At 42.4% G+C, this 18,006-nt stretch overlaps 1 protein-coding gene across 1 annotated transcript; it reads left to right on the top strand.

Moving 5' to 3' along the window:
• The first annotated feature begins 22 nt into the window (after positions 1-22).
• HDDC3 (HD domain containing 3) lies at positions 23-17,098 on the top strand. The gene is made up of 4 exons (XM_069766168.1): positions 23-409; positions 6,127-6,182; positions 10,952-11,192; positions 13,030-17,098. Exons 1-4 carry the CDS (start codon positions 301-303, stop codon positions 13,164-13,166), a joined length of 543 nt encoding a protein of 180 aa, XP_069622269.1. The 5' UTR covers positions 23-300; the 3' UTR covers positions 13,167-17,098.
• The last annotated feature ends 908 nt before the right edge of the window (positions 17,099-18,006 follow it).

Genomic DNA, 18,006 nt, shown 5'->3' with positions numbered 1-18,006 from the left:
CCCGAGCGGCGGCCATGTCTGTGGAGTCCCAGCTGTAGCCTCTGCTATACATGGACGCGTTCACTCAGGCTCCCTATCACCGCCTCAGGCACTGCTTTCACTATCTGCTGTGGTGCGTTCTGCTGGGCGTTGTAGTCCCACCACTGCCCGCACCCACCCTCACTACGCAACCTAGCGATCCCCGGAAGTGAAGTTTAGAGCATTGCAGGCAGCGGGCGGTCCGCGCATGTGCACCTAGGAACTAGAAGCCCCCAAGCCAGGGTGTCGCTAGCAGATACCGGCGGGGTGCGGGTGACCGGAATGGCGGAAGTTACCGGTATTCTGGAAGCGGCGAACTTTGCTGCCGAAAAGCATAAAGCACAGAGGAGGAAGGACGCCGAGGAGACGCCGTACATAAACCACCCCATAGGTGAGCAGCGGCCATGTGCCGGTCCTCGCCTGCCGGAGTAACGAATGTAGCAGTATATGTATATATATATATATATATATATGTATATGTGTGTATGTATGTATATATATATATACACACACATACAGAGGGGCTAGGCTGCTCCGCTCCAGCCGTGGGTTGCTGCCCTCATCCCGATCAGACTTCTACTTGGGGGCTCCGTGTACTGGCATATTACATGTCTGCAGACTACAGATCTGCTGCTCCGCCTGCAGATAACACAAGGGCACGGCTATAAGGCTGGAGTCACGAGCGCAGATTCTGCTAATAGCACCCAGATCAAGCTCTGATCCGATGTTCTCGCATGAGAGAATCGCAGCACAGGTACAGAGAACATAATTTCTCCATGCTCTGTGTAGACTGTAATTAGACTGCAGTCAGATGACATCCGAGTGCAGCCCAATGTTTTATACGCACCCCTAGGCTTGTATGGGGATCTGAATATCGGAGCCACTTACAGCAAGCTGTGATTGATCTGCACTGCCCCATAGTGTAACATTAGGCCGAGTGCTCTGATAAATCATCACCTAGCCCTCGCCGGGTTGGACAGTCGTGTGAGCGAGGCCTAACAGGTTTAGCTCTGTGGCGCCGATTCATCAAAGCAATTATGCCAGAATTCTGGTGAAAATCACTATGAAGCAGTGCGCAAAAATAGTTGCGACTTTTCACCTTTTTACAGCAGTTTTGTGGCACAGGCGCACGCCACAGCTCTTCTAATCACCATATTTTACACAAGTCCAGATACACCAACAGTCCTAAGGACTAATTCGGGAGTATACAGATTACAGTGCTAGGTAGGCTCTATACAGATCAGTGCAAGGCCTGCAGGCACTGTATATGGCTGTATAGATATCACTGCATACATCAAGAGGGTCCATTATTGTCTGCTGCTGCCTATTATATACCTAGCTCCAGGTGTCAGTGGCTAGGAAGAATTTTTTTGGCATCTTAATCCAGATTATTTTATTCCAAAGCAATCCAGGGCCCCTTCTTTTTCTCCATTTGCTTGTTGACACTGCAGACTACAGCCAGATCCTTTTCATAGTACAGCGTGAAAATCCAGCAATTTAATGGGTTTGCCCGTCCCGAATATCACATCTGAGTGCGCAGCAAATTCTGGCATTATTTTGTGGTACTGCAGTATTTTTTGGAGTGTCTTATCTGATTTTTTGACACCATTTTGCTGCCAAACAAATATTTAGCTTCAGTTCGGTTATTTAACATTGTGTTATGTCCGCCACACGGATTGTACCATTTCGGGCCTCCATAGAATTTTTTTTGTTGTCATAGCTTACTTAGTGACACAGTTTTGGTGTCCCCCCAAAAAAATACAGGTCACATATTGAACATTGGCGGTAGCTCTGTCAGACGCCTGGTCTGTCTGTGGGCTACAAATTGTGGCATTTCAGGCCTCCATTCCACTGTATTTGCTGTAAGGCTATGAGCACATGTAGGAAAAGTGGTGCAGAATTTTCTGCACAAAATCCGCATCTCCTGGCAGAATCCGCCGCCGCGGATTTGCCGCCGTTTTTGTGCCGGTTTACTGCGGAATTGATGCAGATTTTGTGCGGATTTGCCGCAGTTTTCGCCACTGCAGATTTCTATTATGGAGGGGTGCAGAAACGCGGCAGATCCGCACAAAAGAAGTGATATGCACTTCTTTGAAATTTGCAGCAATTCCGCACTGATTTTTCCGCACATCTTTTTTACCTATTCATTTACATTGTACTGTACATCACAGTGCGGATCTGCAGCGTTTCTGCGCGGAAAAATCCGCTGCGAATCCGCAGCAAATCTGCATCGTGTGCACATAGCCTCACCCTCATTCTATACAGTATTTTGGGGTGCGTGTGAATTTGGTGCAGGGCATGCCTTGCATTCAATGCATAGGCAAACAGTATGGCAGGACCAAATGAATAATGTGAACTAGGTTTTCCTGTGGCTATCAAGTACCTGGGTTCAAAGGCTTATTGGGGTGTGTGTGTCTTTGGGGCAGGGCAGGCTCCTTTAAATTGGGAAAAGATTCAAAGGAGGTCATCTTCCACGTCTCTTCAGACACCACCACTAGAACACCAGGGTGAACATATTCTTTGATGGAACAGCCACTCTGTTTTGGCAAGGGTGTTTATGATGGCCATAAATATGTTATTTAAAAAAAAATCATGTATTCCCCAGGGGGAATTGTTTGTCAGCCTATACACTTAGTGTGTGGGCATTCCAAGTAGAAGAGACCCGTTCCTTTTATAATGGGACCATTTTATTATGAAGCCATCCTCCACCTCCTCATTTTGCAGGCCTTGCATTCACTGCATAGGCAAACACTATGGGAGACCCACTTTCTTATAATGGGAACATTGTTTTCAGGAAGCACTCCTGTACCTCTCTTGAAAGGGGTATTGGGGTGCTTCCTAATTTTTGGCAGCCCAGCCACTCACTGCATAGACAATAACAGCATAGGAGACCCACTGTTTAATTATGGCCCTTTAAGAAGATTAATGCCGCCTGATGCCCCTCTAAAAATAGGCTTTGTGACTTTGAGTCCCTGCTACATAAATGAAGCAAGATGGGTCTGCTTATGTGTCACACACCACATGGCCAGCTAGGGGTGTTAAATGTTACAATGACATTTCCCAGTGAATGCATTTGTAGTGGTTGAAAGCAATGTTAAAGTTGAAAAACGCTTCAAAAACTGTGCGTGTGAACTAAGCCCAAGTGGTGAAGGTACATTTTTTTGGGGGTCTTTATTTTGCCATACATAGAAATTATTACCCTGGAAAGGATGTTCCTTAACATATTTCCCAGGAAAATACATTTTGATTTCATTTTTGTATATGTTTTAGTCCTCTTTCACACTTCCGTCGTTGGCTGAGCGTCAGAGTGCAGTGAAATGACGCGTCAATAGACGTTGTGAAAATAGAGGAAAACATGTGTGAGTCATCCAGTATTATGACGGATGCGTCGACTAAGTTCCTGGCCGAATTTTATAATATAAGATTCGAGAGAGAGAGATGCATCCGTCACTGGATTCCTGTGTTTCACAGTGTGTGCATGAGCCAGTGTCCATAGGTTCCCATTCTGTGGAACGACGTACGTATGTGGCAGGAGGCGTCGGGGAACATTTTTCCACTGCAGACAAATAACGTTTTTTTGCAAACAGGCCGTCAAATTCCGCAGGATCCAGTGCACGACGGATGAAACATGTGGCCATCCGTCGCAATACGTTGCTAATACAAGTCTACGAGAAAATGCAGGATCCTGTTTTCTCAAAAAACGACATCTTGACGGGGCTACAAAGACGGAAGTGTGAAAGAGGCCTTAGGCCTCTTTCACACTTCCGTCATTTGGCCAACGTCGCAATGCGTCGTTTTGGAGAAAAAACGCATCCTGCAAAGTTGCCCGCAGGATGGGTTTTTTCTCCATAGACTTGCAGTAGCGACGCATTGCGAATTATGGCCACACGTCGCATCCGTCGTGCAACGGATGCGTCGTGATTTTGCGGCCCGTTGTGACGAAAAAACGTTCAATGTAACGTTTTTTCGTCCGTCGGAACCGCCATTTCCGACCGCGCATGCGTGGCCGGATCTCCGCCCCCTCCTCCCCGGAACTCACAATGGGCAGCGGATGCGTCTGAAAACTGTATCCGCTGCCCACATTGTGCACTATTTGCACAACGTCCGTCGGAAATGTGAAAGAGGCCTTAGAGTGCGCCTGTAAAAGTGGCATCACACTCAGACAACATTGGTCACAGCTGTGACCTAGGAGTCAGGAATGCTTCCAGGGGTCTTCCCCACGATGTCCCTGTGTCATTTGAGCAGTGTTGCCATGGATTTCTGAAGTTTTTAGACCCTAAAAGGACCCCTGGGGGGATCGCGTCAAAAAATATTCGGGTTTCCCATAGACTTACATTGGGCTCGTTGTTCTGGCCGAGTACTCGAGTATTCCAATCTGCTCGACCCGAGCAACGAGCACCCGAGCATTTTAGTGCTCGCCCATCACTACTTACAAAATTTCCTACATGGCACGCCACTTGTCACATGCTCTTCATTCATTAAAAAGCGTTTGCTTCTTAATCAGGAGCACCTGACTCCAGCACACCCCCTGATTGACACCAGCGTGCACATCGCTAGTCTTGATTAATAATAATAATTTTTATTTATATAGCGCCAACATATTCCGCAGCGCTTTACAAATTATAGAGGGGACTTGTACAGACAATAGACATTACAGCATAACAGAAATACAGTTCAAAACAGATACCAGGAGGAATAAGGGCCCTGCTCGCAAGCTTACAGACTATGAGGAAAAGGGGAGACACGAGAGGTGGATAACATATGGGAAACCCATATGTTTTATGGACAACAGGTTTTGTAAGTCACATCCATTAGCTCAAGGCTGTAATGGAGAGTGCCTGCAGCACTGGGGTCCTGCTGTGTACCAGCACTCCTGCTCCCACTAATATCTTTAAAGTTAATTATCACAAACCACTTATATGTGACTAGAGCCGTGGGATGTAAGGCAGCGCGTAGGTGTATGCCATGTATGTTGGCTTTGCGTGTTGAGTAATGGGCTGTTCTTCTTGGAAGCTGTCAATTACGACCAGCCGGAGAGCAGAAAAACCACATGCAGACACAGGTGACATGCAAATGCCCTCTCTAAATATCTATTTTTACACGCTAATCACTTTTGTAATCCGCTTTATTACAAAATTCCAAGCAAAGTGCCTGTGATGCAGTCATCATGGATCCAGGTTGGGGGCAGCGCTGCCCAATGATGACATCCTGTTCCAGGAGGGGAGATAAGACGCGGCAGGGAAGCGAGTGCAGCACCAGCTTCCTGTGATGTGCCATTAGAGACAGGAAGTGAAATAAAAAAAATTAAAAAAAAACACTTTTAGGCTGTGTGCACACAATCAGTTTTTGGTGCTGCATATTTTTGTGATGTGAAAAACGCAGCATCTTACAGTTCCAGTAAAGTGGATGGGATTTATAGAACCTCCTGCCCACTGGTTGTTTTTTTCTTTTTACTTGGCATAAACCGACCAGTGGTGCTTGTTTCACATCCGCAACATGTCAATTTCTCTTGTGGGTACGCTGAGTTTTATGTAGACTTACATTAGATACAGAAAATCTGTGGGTAAAAAAAAAAAAAAAAGCAGGTCTGTGTTTAGTGTGTTTTCCTAGTCTGAAAGAGTATATAATGACTGGATCAATAAGGATTTGTGAAAGCCAAATACCAGGAAGTCTGAAACACAAAGCAGCTTTATTTAAAAATAACATACCCGACAAGAAAATGCAACGTCAAAAACACATGGGAAAAAGAACACTCAAAAGGCAATGAAAAACTGCAAATAACCTAATTTACCTAATGAGAGAAAGAAAAACACAGAAGTAACGAGGACGGGTGGTAAATTCAAACTGTATAAATTGCGCTTGTGAAATGCGAGGAAAAGTAGTCTTGTTAGAATGCCAAGAAGGAAAATGGTTAATTTATGGGAAAAAGTACACAGATTATAAAATATCTAACTTTTAGCACAAATGAAAAAATGTAATTTAGTTTCATCCAAGATGGAGTCACTTAAGGCACATTTCACTCTAACATTGCGCTTAGTTAGCGAGAAATGTCACCCCTCTAATTTTGTGTAATAGTGATGTATGACTGCGTGTCCTTTGATATTGTAGGGGTCGCCCGGATTCTGTCTCATGAGGCTGGAATCGATGATGTAGCCGTGCTGCAGGTAAACGTGTGCCGCATTATTCATTTTATATGTCAAGAGTCTGCCTTTTATATCATCAGTGACAACCTATTCTTCGTAGTTACAGTATGCACATAGGGCTGTGTTCACACCTGCGCTTGAGCCTCTGTCAACTGGTTTTGTCATGTTCTCGTTGCCCTATTTATTCCAGTAAAGTAATAGACATCCACTATAAACAAATCACTGCGAGCTGTAGAAAATTAACTTTATTCCTCCTGGGAGCCGCCAGCTTTCAGTCATAGAGGCGTTCTGCCATGGCTACTGTCACCGCTAAGTACACAGCTATTGACAGTTGTGAATACACCTTGTAATTTTGATTGACAGCCGGTTCTACAGCATGTACGTGCAGAGTGAGCTGTCAAATTGGCGGGACATGGTGGCTGTAGCTCTTGGCACGCCTTTATGACTGAAAGCCGGCGGCGTCTGGGAGGAATAAAGTTCGTTGTTTACTGTTAGCCATACTACGCGCGATGTGTGAGGAAAATAAAAACACAGTGGGCATGAGAACTGAAACACTGCGCTTTTTTGCTCAATTATAATTTTCATAGTCACAAATACTCAAGGTCGGAATGTAGCCTTAAAGGGTTTTTTCGATGCTTTTTTTTAATGCTGATCTGTCCACTGTATGGGTCATTAATATAAGACTTTTAGCCAGATGTAAACGGTGAACAAAGTGGAATATAGCAGCTTTTTGTTAAGTATGTGGTGGCCACTACCAGGTGCTGCAGATCAGCTCCTACTGAAAAGAATAGCAGCTAGTCTGCAGCCACTATGGTGTACGAACTATGCTCTGCTCTCTATACTGTTTGCATTTTTTGCTGAGTATTAGATTTGTGGTCTCAGAAGTAAAACGATCAGAAACATAGGAGCCCTCCATGTTGTTGGCTTCACTTGGGTACGTGGACTATTCTGTGAGGTAACGCAGCACCATGGACTTTAGTAACCAAACAACCTGTAGAAGGGAAAGGCCCCAAAATGTATATCTCTATATAGAGATGTGTTTAGTGCATGTTTTATGTATATACACATTTATATATACATGTATGCCACATGGAGCAAAGCCCCCCTTCCGGCATGCTGTAAAACAAAGCTGCCATGAGCTGGAAAAACAAGTTTCATTTAGGACTGAGGGGATGTATCTTAGTGGTCAATAGACCGTGACCTCATCCCCCACACCTGGGGCTGGACACACCTCTTTTAGTTGGTCACATATAAGGCACAAGACCAGGTGGTTCTCTCTCTCTTTGCTGTGCCTGCATGCTGGAATATCATGGACCCACATGGTATATAAGTACTCTGTATCCCCTTTTCTTACTAGGCCCTGTAACCTCTTAGGCATTAGGGTTAGCTACATAGATGGGAGGGCTGATATTGTATGTGTGATTTGGGTAATCAGGCAGGTAATTGTGGGCTTTTATATTGTGGTGATATTGTTGTAATATTACTGGTTATTGTGGGTTATTACTGATACTGTTGGGATATCAATGTATACTGTAGTGGTATTACTGTATTAGAGTTGTAATATTCGTATATTGTGTGTGTGTATGTATATATATATATATATATATATATATATATATATATATATGTATATATGTATATGTATATATATATATATATATAATTTGAAAAGGAGAACGATACGGAGCATTGATGAAAAAAAGTCACAAATGTTTATTTAATAAATGGTATAAATACAACGTGGAATTAAACATCACTAATATTATGCAGTAACATACAAGGATGAAATGCCTGGAGATGCTGGAACCCTGCTCCCCACAATACACCCACAGATGGTACCCCCACAGTGGAAAATGGCACAACCTCCCCTCTTCCAACGTAACAAAAAGAGAAGGAAAGGGTAACGTAAGAGCAGGCACACTGCAATAGGCACATCACAAACGGCGCGGCTCAATAACAATTGCACATATCCCAAAGTCCATGTCCCAATGGGGTCAGAGGAAAAAGTAATATACGAGCAGACACCCATAAATGAACATGCCGCAGTGAGCCAAGCTCAATAGCCGGTGCCCATGGCCCAAAAGCAGCGTCCCTCAGTAGGAAAAAGCAACCGCTGCTAAAATGAAAGATAAATAATAAGGACCGGGCTTACCAACAGTGAGGGCGAAGTGAGGAGACAGCCGGGCGGTGGACCCCGACGCGCGTTTCGCGGCAACACGCAGCCGCTTCCTCAGGGGGATGAACTAATGGTGCCTTCCAGGACCTTATAATAGCCCCTGACCCTGCTCACATGACCACTCCCAGCCAATCACGGTGGCACCGTCGGCGCGTGCGCACTGTGTCCGACAAGTCCTGGCCGTGGAACACGGTGTCCGGCCAAGTGCGCACGCGCGGGGAGCGAAAAAAAAGCTCCCAGAGCGTGCGCACGAGACCTATGGACGCCGGTCCACACCAGGGTGCAGTGGACCGCAGCGCGACGCGCACGGCCACCCCAAGTGAGTGCAACAGAGTCATACCACCCACCCAAGAGAAACAAGGGAGGGGGAAAAGGGAAAGGACCCAATACAGAGATGTATAACAAACATCCAGACAAGACATAATTTAAATGATAAATCACACCATAATACAAAGAATCAAAATTTTCGGAAAAGCCGCAGATGTCCGTCTTGATGATTTGAAAGGAGAGTCCCATTTCTTGTCCATGACATATAACATGAATCCAATCACAGAAATGGTGGTGTCATCAGTCAGATAATGTATGACAGGGCCAGAAAGCATATTCATAGAAGGAACCGAGAGCACCAAATCAAGTAAAATTACTGGTAATATAAGAAAAAAGACAACATAAAATTAAAAACACAAAAAATAATAAATAAATCATAAAAACAACACCAAACCGGCTGACTCAGGAAAAAGGGTAGGGCACGGGAGAGGGGGGGGGGAGGGACGGGAGAAGAGATAAGGGTCAGGAGTTAATGTCAATGAAAAGCAGGAGGTACATATATGTAAAAACACCAAGAGCAATAACGGAGCACAGAGGAGAGACTATTCATAAGTACGCCGCGAAGCTTAATGCTTCATTCATACCATTAGGTGACATGGTGTCAAGCTGCACGATCCACTTTGTTTCGATTTGTGCTAATAGTTTTTTATTTATAATATATATATATATTAGATGGTGGCCCGATTCTAACGCATCGGGTAGTCTAGAACAGGGGTGTCAAACTGCATTCCTCGAGGGCCGCAAACAGGTAATGTTTTCAGGATTTCCTTGTATTGCACAGGTGATAATTTAATCACCTGCACAGAATGATTCCAGCACCTTGTGTAATGCAAAGGAAATCTTGAAAACACGCATGGTCTGAGGCCCTCGAGGAATGCAGTTTGACACCCCTGGTCTAGAATATGCATGTCTACGTAGTATATTGCCCAGCTACATAGTATATTGCACAGCCACGTAGTATATTGCACAGCCACGTAGTATATAGCAGAGCCACGTAGTATATTGCCCAGCCACGTAGTATATTGTCCAGCCACATAGTATATTGCCCAGTTACGTAGTATATTGCCCAGCCACATAGTATATTGCCCAGCCACATGGTATATTGCCCAGCCACATAGTATATAGCAGAGCCACATAGTATATTGCCCAACGACGGAGTATATTGTCCAGCCACATAGTATATTGCCCAGCCAACGTAGTATATTGCCCAGTCACGTAGTATATTGGCCAGTACAGAGCCACATAGTATAGAGACTTAAGAAAAATAAAATAACATATACTCACCTTCCGAAGGCCCGTTGGAAGTCCTGCTATACGTACCATCCGCCGCCTTTCTTGCTCCTCGCCACGCTCCCGGGATCGCTCCATTGCAGGCGGCAGCTTGCGGTGCGGTCCCAGGCCTGATGTGAGCAGGACCTATGATGATGTCGCGGTCACATGACCGTGATGTCACGGCAGGTCCTTGTCGCACACCAGCGCTGGGACGGGAGCGGAAGCTGCCGCTTGCAATGGAGTGGTCCGGGGAGTGTGGCGAGGAGCGGGAAAGGCGGCGGAGGGTGAGTATAGCAGGTTTTTTTTTTATTATTATTATTTTTAACATGACCTATTTTTACTATTGATACTGCATAGGCAGCATCAATAGTAAATAGTTGGGGACACACAGGGTTAATAGCAGCGGTAATGGAGTGCGTTACACCACGGGCCGTTACCGCTGCCATTAACCCTGTGTGAGTGGAGGGGATTACAGAGCGGGCGCCGGGCAGTGAGTGCAGGGGAGTAGGGAGGGACTAATCGGACTGTGCCTGTCGCTGATTGGTCACGGCAGCCATGACAGGCAGCTGCCGAGACCAATCAGCGAACGAATAACCGTGACATAAGGACAGACAGACGGAAGTGACCCTTAGACAAATATATATATATATATATATATATATATATATATATATATATATATATATGTGTGTGTCGCCAGCTTGGGTATAAATATATATGTATGTTATAGACTGCAGACGTGTGTGTGTGTGTGTGTAAGAAATACCCTTCATTGATACACGGTTTTGTCTCAGTTAGTATATAGTATACGGAATAGATAAGTTAGTGTATAGTATAAGGTAAAGATAATGTTGAGGCATATTTAGTGGATATTAATAGCCAAGTTCGGCGATAATATTTAATATCGCATCTCAATAGAGGTGTAAGGAGAAATCCATAAGGTTTGATATTTTGTATGGGGGAACCCTGCCCTTTTTCACAACCCAACGCCTCATTTTCCTACTTTGTTTCTTAGGCAGCTCTTCTACATGACACCGTTGAAGATACAAACACAACGTTCCTGGAAATTGAGGAGACGTTTGGCCTCGAGGTGAGGCGGATAGTGGAAGAGGTGACAGATGACAAGACTTTGCCAAGGATGAGAAGAAAACAGCTGCAGATCGAGCACGCTCCGCACTGCAGCCACAAGGCCAAGCTGGTGAAATTAGCCGACAAATTGTACAATCTGCGGGACCTGAAGCGCAGCACTCCGAAAGGTACTGGGTCCGCCTCGCCCCACAAGGAGCACAAAATCAGCTTTTAGCTATTTTTATTATTTGACCCTTTGTAGCATTGAGCAATTTTGTTTAAAATTGTGATTGATTATTGCCTTTGGGTTACTTGGCTGACATTTCTGTCACTGAAGAACCAGGAGATTACCATATAGTGAGCATACAAACTGCATACAGATATTCCTTGTGGGATCTAAAAGGGATTGTCCTCCTTATTTTAACCCCTTCACTGCCTGGCGATATTCTGTTTTGTTTTTGTTTTCCTCCCCTTACAAGAGCCATAACTTTTTATTTTTTGGGGCATATAGCCATGTGAGGGTTTGTTTTCTGTGGATCGAGCTGTACTTTTGATTGACACCATTCATTTTAACATATACTGTATTGGAAAAGGGGGAAACAAATTCTAAGTCCTTTTAAATTGCCACAAAAAAAAATGCAATTCCACAAATATTTTTTTTTTTTATTTATCATGTTCACTATATGGTAAAACTGACCTGAAAATATAATTCTCTTGGTCTGTACACGTACGCAAATGCCGAACATTTATATAATTTTTTTTTAAGTGGTGGAAAAAGTCAGAAATTTGTAAAAGCAAAAACTAATTTTTATTTTGTCCCCATCTTCCGACACCTGTAACGTTTTCATTTTCGGGATCTGGGGCTACGTGATGGCTTATTTTTTGTGACCTTTGCTGACATTTTTTATTGATACCATTTGGGGGTAGATATGATGTTTTGATTGTCTTTTATTGCAATGTCGTGTCACTCAAACAAAATGTACTTCCTGTCTTCAATAGTCCCCTTAGGAGACTTGAAGCTGATTGCTTGTGCTATGTATGACAGGAATGGGTGTCATCAGCAGACCCCAGCTGTCATGCCAACCCATCGGCGCCACATGATCTCATGACAGGGGTGCTGATGGGCAGGATTAATGATGCGCTTCCGGCTGGCATGTTTTAAATTTCGCTGTCGGTGAGTGACAGCAGGATTTAACTGGTTAACAGCCGTGGGCGGAACACCACTCCAACCGCAGCTGTTAGAGACACTTTATGGCTGATTAAATTATCAAGGATGGAGAAAGATGTGGACTTGCAGGGACACGACCTTTGATATGTACGTCAAAGGTAGTGAATGGGTTAATTAAATGCATGTATTTGGGACTAAAAACCATTTTTGATATTGGGTTTCATAAACCTTTCTGTGTTGTACTATTGTGGGCTTCAGAATGCGTTAACTAAATATCTGTTATGGCAGTATTTTTAGATCCTTTTTCAATTTTTGGGGGGCACCTCTTAGCTGAGTTAAGCTAGGACTACACCACAACTTTGACGGCAACAGCCATCGCACAACCAAAGTTCACTTGGTGTCGCTACTACATCACAGTGCCATACAAGTGAAAGGGTCCAATTGTGACACTTACACAAGCGCAACAAGCAAGTTGGAAAAGAATCGGACTGTTGGTTTTTTTTTTGCAACTTGCTTGTCCTGGTTGTTTAGGTGTCGCAATGAGACCCATTCACTTGTATAGCAGAGGCACCATGGGCCCCTGCCTTTTGATGACTGCAGACCACATCAAAGTTGAATGTGCAGAGAAATCAAGAGCCTGTAAAAGCCAAACGGTGCTACATTTTCAAACGAGCCCAATTGCAAAAGTAAGTTTTATCCCACAATTACATGTGTATTAAGCATTTGTTGTCTCCAAAGGCTCCCAGTGCTGAAAACCAACAGTTATATATTATTTGCTTTTTTTTTAAATTTTGTCTGCATTATTATTATTTTTGTTGCTCTCCAACCTAAACCTTTTATTGTATTTATTTTTTTAGGCTGGTCAGAAAAGCGAGTACAAGAATATTTCCAGTGGGCATTCCAGGTTGTGAGTGGTCTACAAGGCACCAATGTGGCGATGGAGAAACATCTGGACCAGTTATTCAAAGAGAGGGGAGTTTCAGCTTCTGTATGAGACGGCACACGTCCACAGGAGAAGGGCCACGTGCCATAGATCATCCATGTAAATGTATAATTTATACTGCACTATTTCCCCACACCAGTGGTTGTAATCGGGGAGGATGTGAAGCTATACTGTAGGTAGCGTTACTTAATGAAGTGGTAAAATCATGTTTATTTTGCCATAGGTTTGTTAAAAATGCCGTTGGACTGCGACAAGAAAATTCCCCAACATTAAAGCTTTAGTAAGCTGATTTGGGATAGTAATATTTAGCTGCTATTTATTTTCCTCAGATCTGCTGCTTAGCTGCATTTTTACTCCTATCCATTAGGACACAGCTGTGATCTATGACCACAGCTCATCTACAGTGCCTACAGAAGGCTAAGGGTAGTCTGAGACACGCCCTCTGTCTTATCATTGGTTCCACCATCCCTTGCCCTGCAACTGTACCTCATCCGATTGGCTGCTGTGTACAAGTCTAACACAGGATCACCCAAAAGCCAAAAGAGATTGTTAAAAAAGCAGAAGGGAAGTATGAAGAATTTCTAATTACTTCTTCTTTCTTTAGGATCCACTACTGATTTAAGATCAATACTGTGTAAATATAGCCCTGAGCTTGAGTTACCATTCATTTTTTGAGTTTTTATTAGAAAAAAAATGAAAGAAGTGTCTCTATTTTTTTTTTGTTCTGTATGATCCACTCCAAGTTTTTGGTGAAGAAAATGATTGATAGCTGCTACAGGACGTTTCTTGCCTGGCAGACTGGAGACATGGGGTTAGTTCACTGGTATAAAATACAGTCATGGCCAAAAGTATTGACATCCCTGCAATTCTGTCAGATAATACTCAGTTTCTTCCTGAAAATGATTGCAAACACAAATTCTTTGGTATTATTATCTTCATTTAAATTGTCTTAAATAAAAAAAACACAAGAGAATGAAGCAAAAAGCAAAACATTGATCATTTCACACAAAATTCCAAAAATGGGCCAGACAAAAGTATTGACACCCTCAGCCTAATACTTGGTTGCAAAACCTTTAGCCAAAATAACTGCGACCAACCGCGTCCGGTAACCATCAATGAGTTTCTTACAATGCTCTGCTGGAATTTTAGACCATTCTTCTTTGGCAAACTGCTCCAGGTCCCTGATATTTGAAGGGTGCCTTCTCCAAACTGCCATTTTTAGATCTCTCCACAGGTGTTCTATGGGATTCAGGTCTGGACTCATTGCTGGCCACCTTAGAAGTCTCCAGTGCTTTCTCTCAAATAATTTTCTAGTGCTATTTGAAGTGTGTTTTGGGTCATTGTCCTGCTGGAAGACCCATGACCTCTGAGGGAGACCCAGCTTTCTTACACTGGGCCCTACATTATGCTGCAAAATTTGTTGGTAGTCTTCAGACTTCATATAGCCATGCACACGGTCAAGCAGTCCAGTGCCATAGGCAGCAAAGCAACCGCAAAACATCAGGGAACCTCCGCCATGTTTGACTGTAGGGGCCATATTCTTTTCTTTGAATGCCTCTTTTTTTTCTCCTGTAAACTCTATGTTGATGCCTTTGCCCAAAAAGCTCTACTTTTGTCTCATCTGACCAGAGAACATTCTTCCAAAACGTTTTAGGCGTTTTCAGGTAAGTTTTGGCAAACTGCAGCCTGGCTTTTTTATGTCTCGGGTTAAGAAGTGGGGTCTTCCTGGGTCTCCTACCATACAGTCCCTTTTCATTCAGACACCGACGGATAGTACGGGTTGACACTGTTGTACCCTCGGACTGCAGGGCAGCTTGAACTTGTTTAGATGTTAGTCGAGACTCTTTATCCAACATCTGCACAATCTTGTGTTGAAATCTCTTGTCAATTTTTCTTTTCCGTCCGGATCTAGGGAGTGCCATGGGCTTTAAACGTCTTGATGACACTGCGCACGGTAGACACAGGAACATTCAGGTCTTTGGAGATGGACTTGTAGCCTTGAGATTGCTCATGCTTCCTCACAATTTGGTTTCTCAAGTCCTCAGACAGTTCTTTGGTCTTCTTTCTTTTCTCCATGCTCAATGTGGTACACACAAGGACACCGGACAGAGGTTGATTCAACTTTAATCCATGTCAACTGGCTGCAAGTGTGATTTAGTTATTGCCAACACCTGTTAGGTGCCACAGGTATGTTACAGGTGCTGTTAATTACACAAATTAGAGAAGCATCACATGATTTTTCGAACAGTGCCAATACTTTTGTCCACCCCCTTTTTTATGTTTGGTGTGGAATTAAATCCAATTTGGCTTTAGGACAATTCTTTTTGTGTTTTTTTCATTTAAGACAAATTAAATGAAGATAATAATAACAAAGAATTTGTGTTTGCAATCATTTTCAGGAAGAAAATGAGTATTATCTGACAGAATTGCAGGGGTGTCAATACTTTTGGCTATGACTGTAAGTATGTGGGCAGTAAAGTCAGAGCTATATTTTACTGTTTTTTGTTTTTGTTTTAGAAATTATTCATAAAGAAGAAAAGTCCATGCCATTTTACAACACTTGCTGCCTTTGCAACCACAAGAACTTTTTTTCTATTTGTTTTGAATGTTCTAAAATATTAAGTAGTACCATAAAGCCACTGATGGGCACATATTTCTCTTACAATTTTACTATTTAAAGGGGTATTCTCAAGTTTGGCCCTTATCCCCTATTGCCAATCTTATAAGAATGTAAAAGACCAGGTTATTTTTGACTCTCCCATTATGAATGAATGGAGTGTTAGTAGTATGAGCTAGTATACTCGTTATTAGAGTTTCTCCGAGCATGCTTTGGTGGTCTCCGAGTATTTTGGTGTGCATGGAGATTTAGTTTTCATTGCCGCAGCTGCATGATTTGCAGCTGCTAGACAGGCTGAATACATGTGTGAATTCCCTAACAAACAGGCATTCCTCACATGTATTCAGCCTGTCTAGCAGTCGCAAATCATGCAGCTGCGGCAACGAAAACTAAATCTCCGAGCATGCCAAAATACTCGGGAGACCACCCGAGCTTGCTCGGAGAAACTCTAGTAACGAGTATACTCGCTCATCACTAAGTGTTAGTGCATTATCATCCACCGCTCCATCCACACTAGGCTCTGCAGAGCCCCAGTTCTCGGGATTGGTGGTGGTCCCAACATTCGGACCCTCAGTGATCAGGCATATTGTCCCATATTCCAGGGGTAGGGGATAACTTCCAAACTTTGAAATTTCCCTTTAAGTAAAGGCACTTTGACTAACCGGGTGCACTGCATTGTCGTTGATCATTGCCCATTGATTTGTATTGGAGTACACTGCTCCAAAAACTCCCCAAAAAACGACATGTTAAATAGTCAAACAATAGACATCACTTCTGTTACTGCTTGGTATTTTTAGAAACCTGAAGCGAATAAGATGTTGAAATGCCTGAATGTGTGCACAGCAAAATGTTTCAACATAAAAATGCATACGTTCATTATTTTGAGGGTTTTGTAACTCTTTCAGTCAGATTCCAGGTTGAATCTGATCTGCTTGATAAAGATGTCATGTGTGTACAAACCCTGTGCGGGTTCACCTGAATTTAAAAGATGTGTGCACATATTCTAAATGTTACAAATTTGCAGCTCAGAGTTAAATTCATGGCTGATCCATGGCACAATATCCACACAGCACATCCATTCATTAAAAATACATTTATTATAATGCAGCAACTTTTTGACAAGTGACCCAGATTTTTGCAATGTTTCTTTTTATAAAAATTCTTTAATATGATGAGGATAATGTCATAATTTTGTACACTATAATAAATCCATACTAACTTACCTCTTTATTTTTTTATGGCCCAATGGATTGCCTATAGATTAAAGACTTTTAATTCCAAACAGTTGATAATTAATATAATGCTGCGTGTATAATGTGATATGAAAGAATATATGTAAGTGATTAATAAAAAGAATGGATCGATATATGGATTTATGTGATCTTGATTTTCTTGAATTTTGTGATTACCACTGGAGAATGAGGTACAAACAAGACTCTGTCTCTCATTCATTCATTCATACATACATACATGTACACTGCTGAGCTGCAAATTACCGAAAATCCAAAACATGGAAAGCCAAGGGATATCCAGACAAGAAATATAAGATATATCTTTATTCAATAAAATGACAAAAAAGTGTGTGTGTGTATATATATATATATATATATATATATATATATATATATATATATATATATATATATATATATATATATATATATACACTAGATGGCAGCCCGATTCTAAAGAATCGGGAGTCTAGAATCCATATATACTTTATTTATTCAAATGTAAGAATAATACAATTAATAAATAATAGTAAGAAAGAACAAAAATAATAGGCAGTATATGGAGAAAACACCAAACAAAAGTTCAAAATTGGTGTGAAAATGTCACTGAACCACTTCACAACTAAATATATATAGTTTTGGTAAATGGTATTATCATTTTTTTGACGAAATTCGGCAGGAGCTTGAAGAGCAACGTCACTGGGCCCGCCTCCACGCAGTAGAAACTTGCTGTGAGGTAAAAATTCAAAAATCACACCAAAATGGCGGGCGGAGTGTGTCACAGTACGGCACGTTTCTGATTGGTCGCTCGCAGCAGGCGGCAACCAATCAGACACTGGACACTGTTGACGTCACTTATCTCCGGACATTAGCTCCGGACAAAGCCACGGAAGTTGGCACAAATTGCAGGAAGTAGTATTCTAGGCAATTATATATTAGATAGAGATATATATATATATATATATATATATATATATATATATATATATATATATATATATATATATATATATATATATATATATATATATATATATATTAA

The sequence above is a fragment of the Ranitomeya imitator genome, chromosome 4 (assembly GCF_032444005.1).
Source record: "Ranitomeya imitator isolate aRanImi1 chromosome 4, aRanImi1.pri, whole genome shotgun sequence".
Taxonomy (NCBI): Eukaryota; Metazoa; Chordata; class Amphibia; order Anura; family Dendrobatidae; genus Ranitomeya; species Ranitomeya imitator.
Note: the sequence above shows the minus strand (reverse complement) of the source record. Positions and strands in the feature narration are given on the sequence as shown.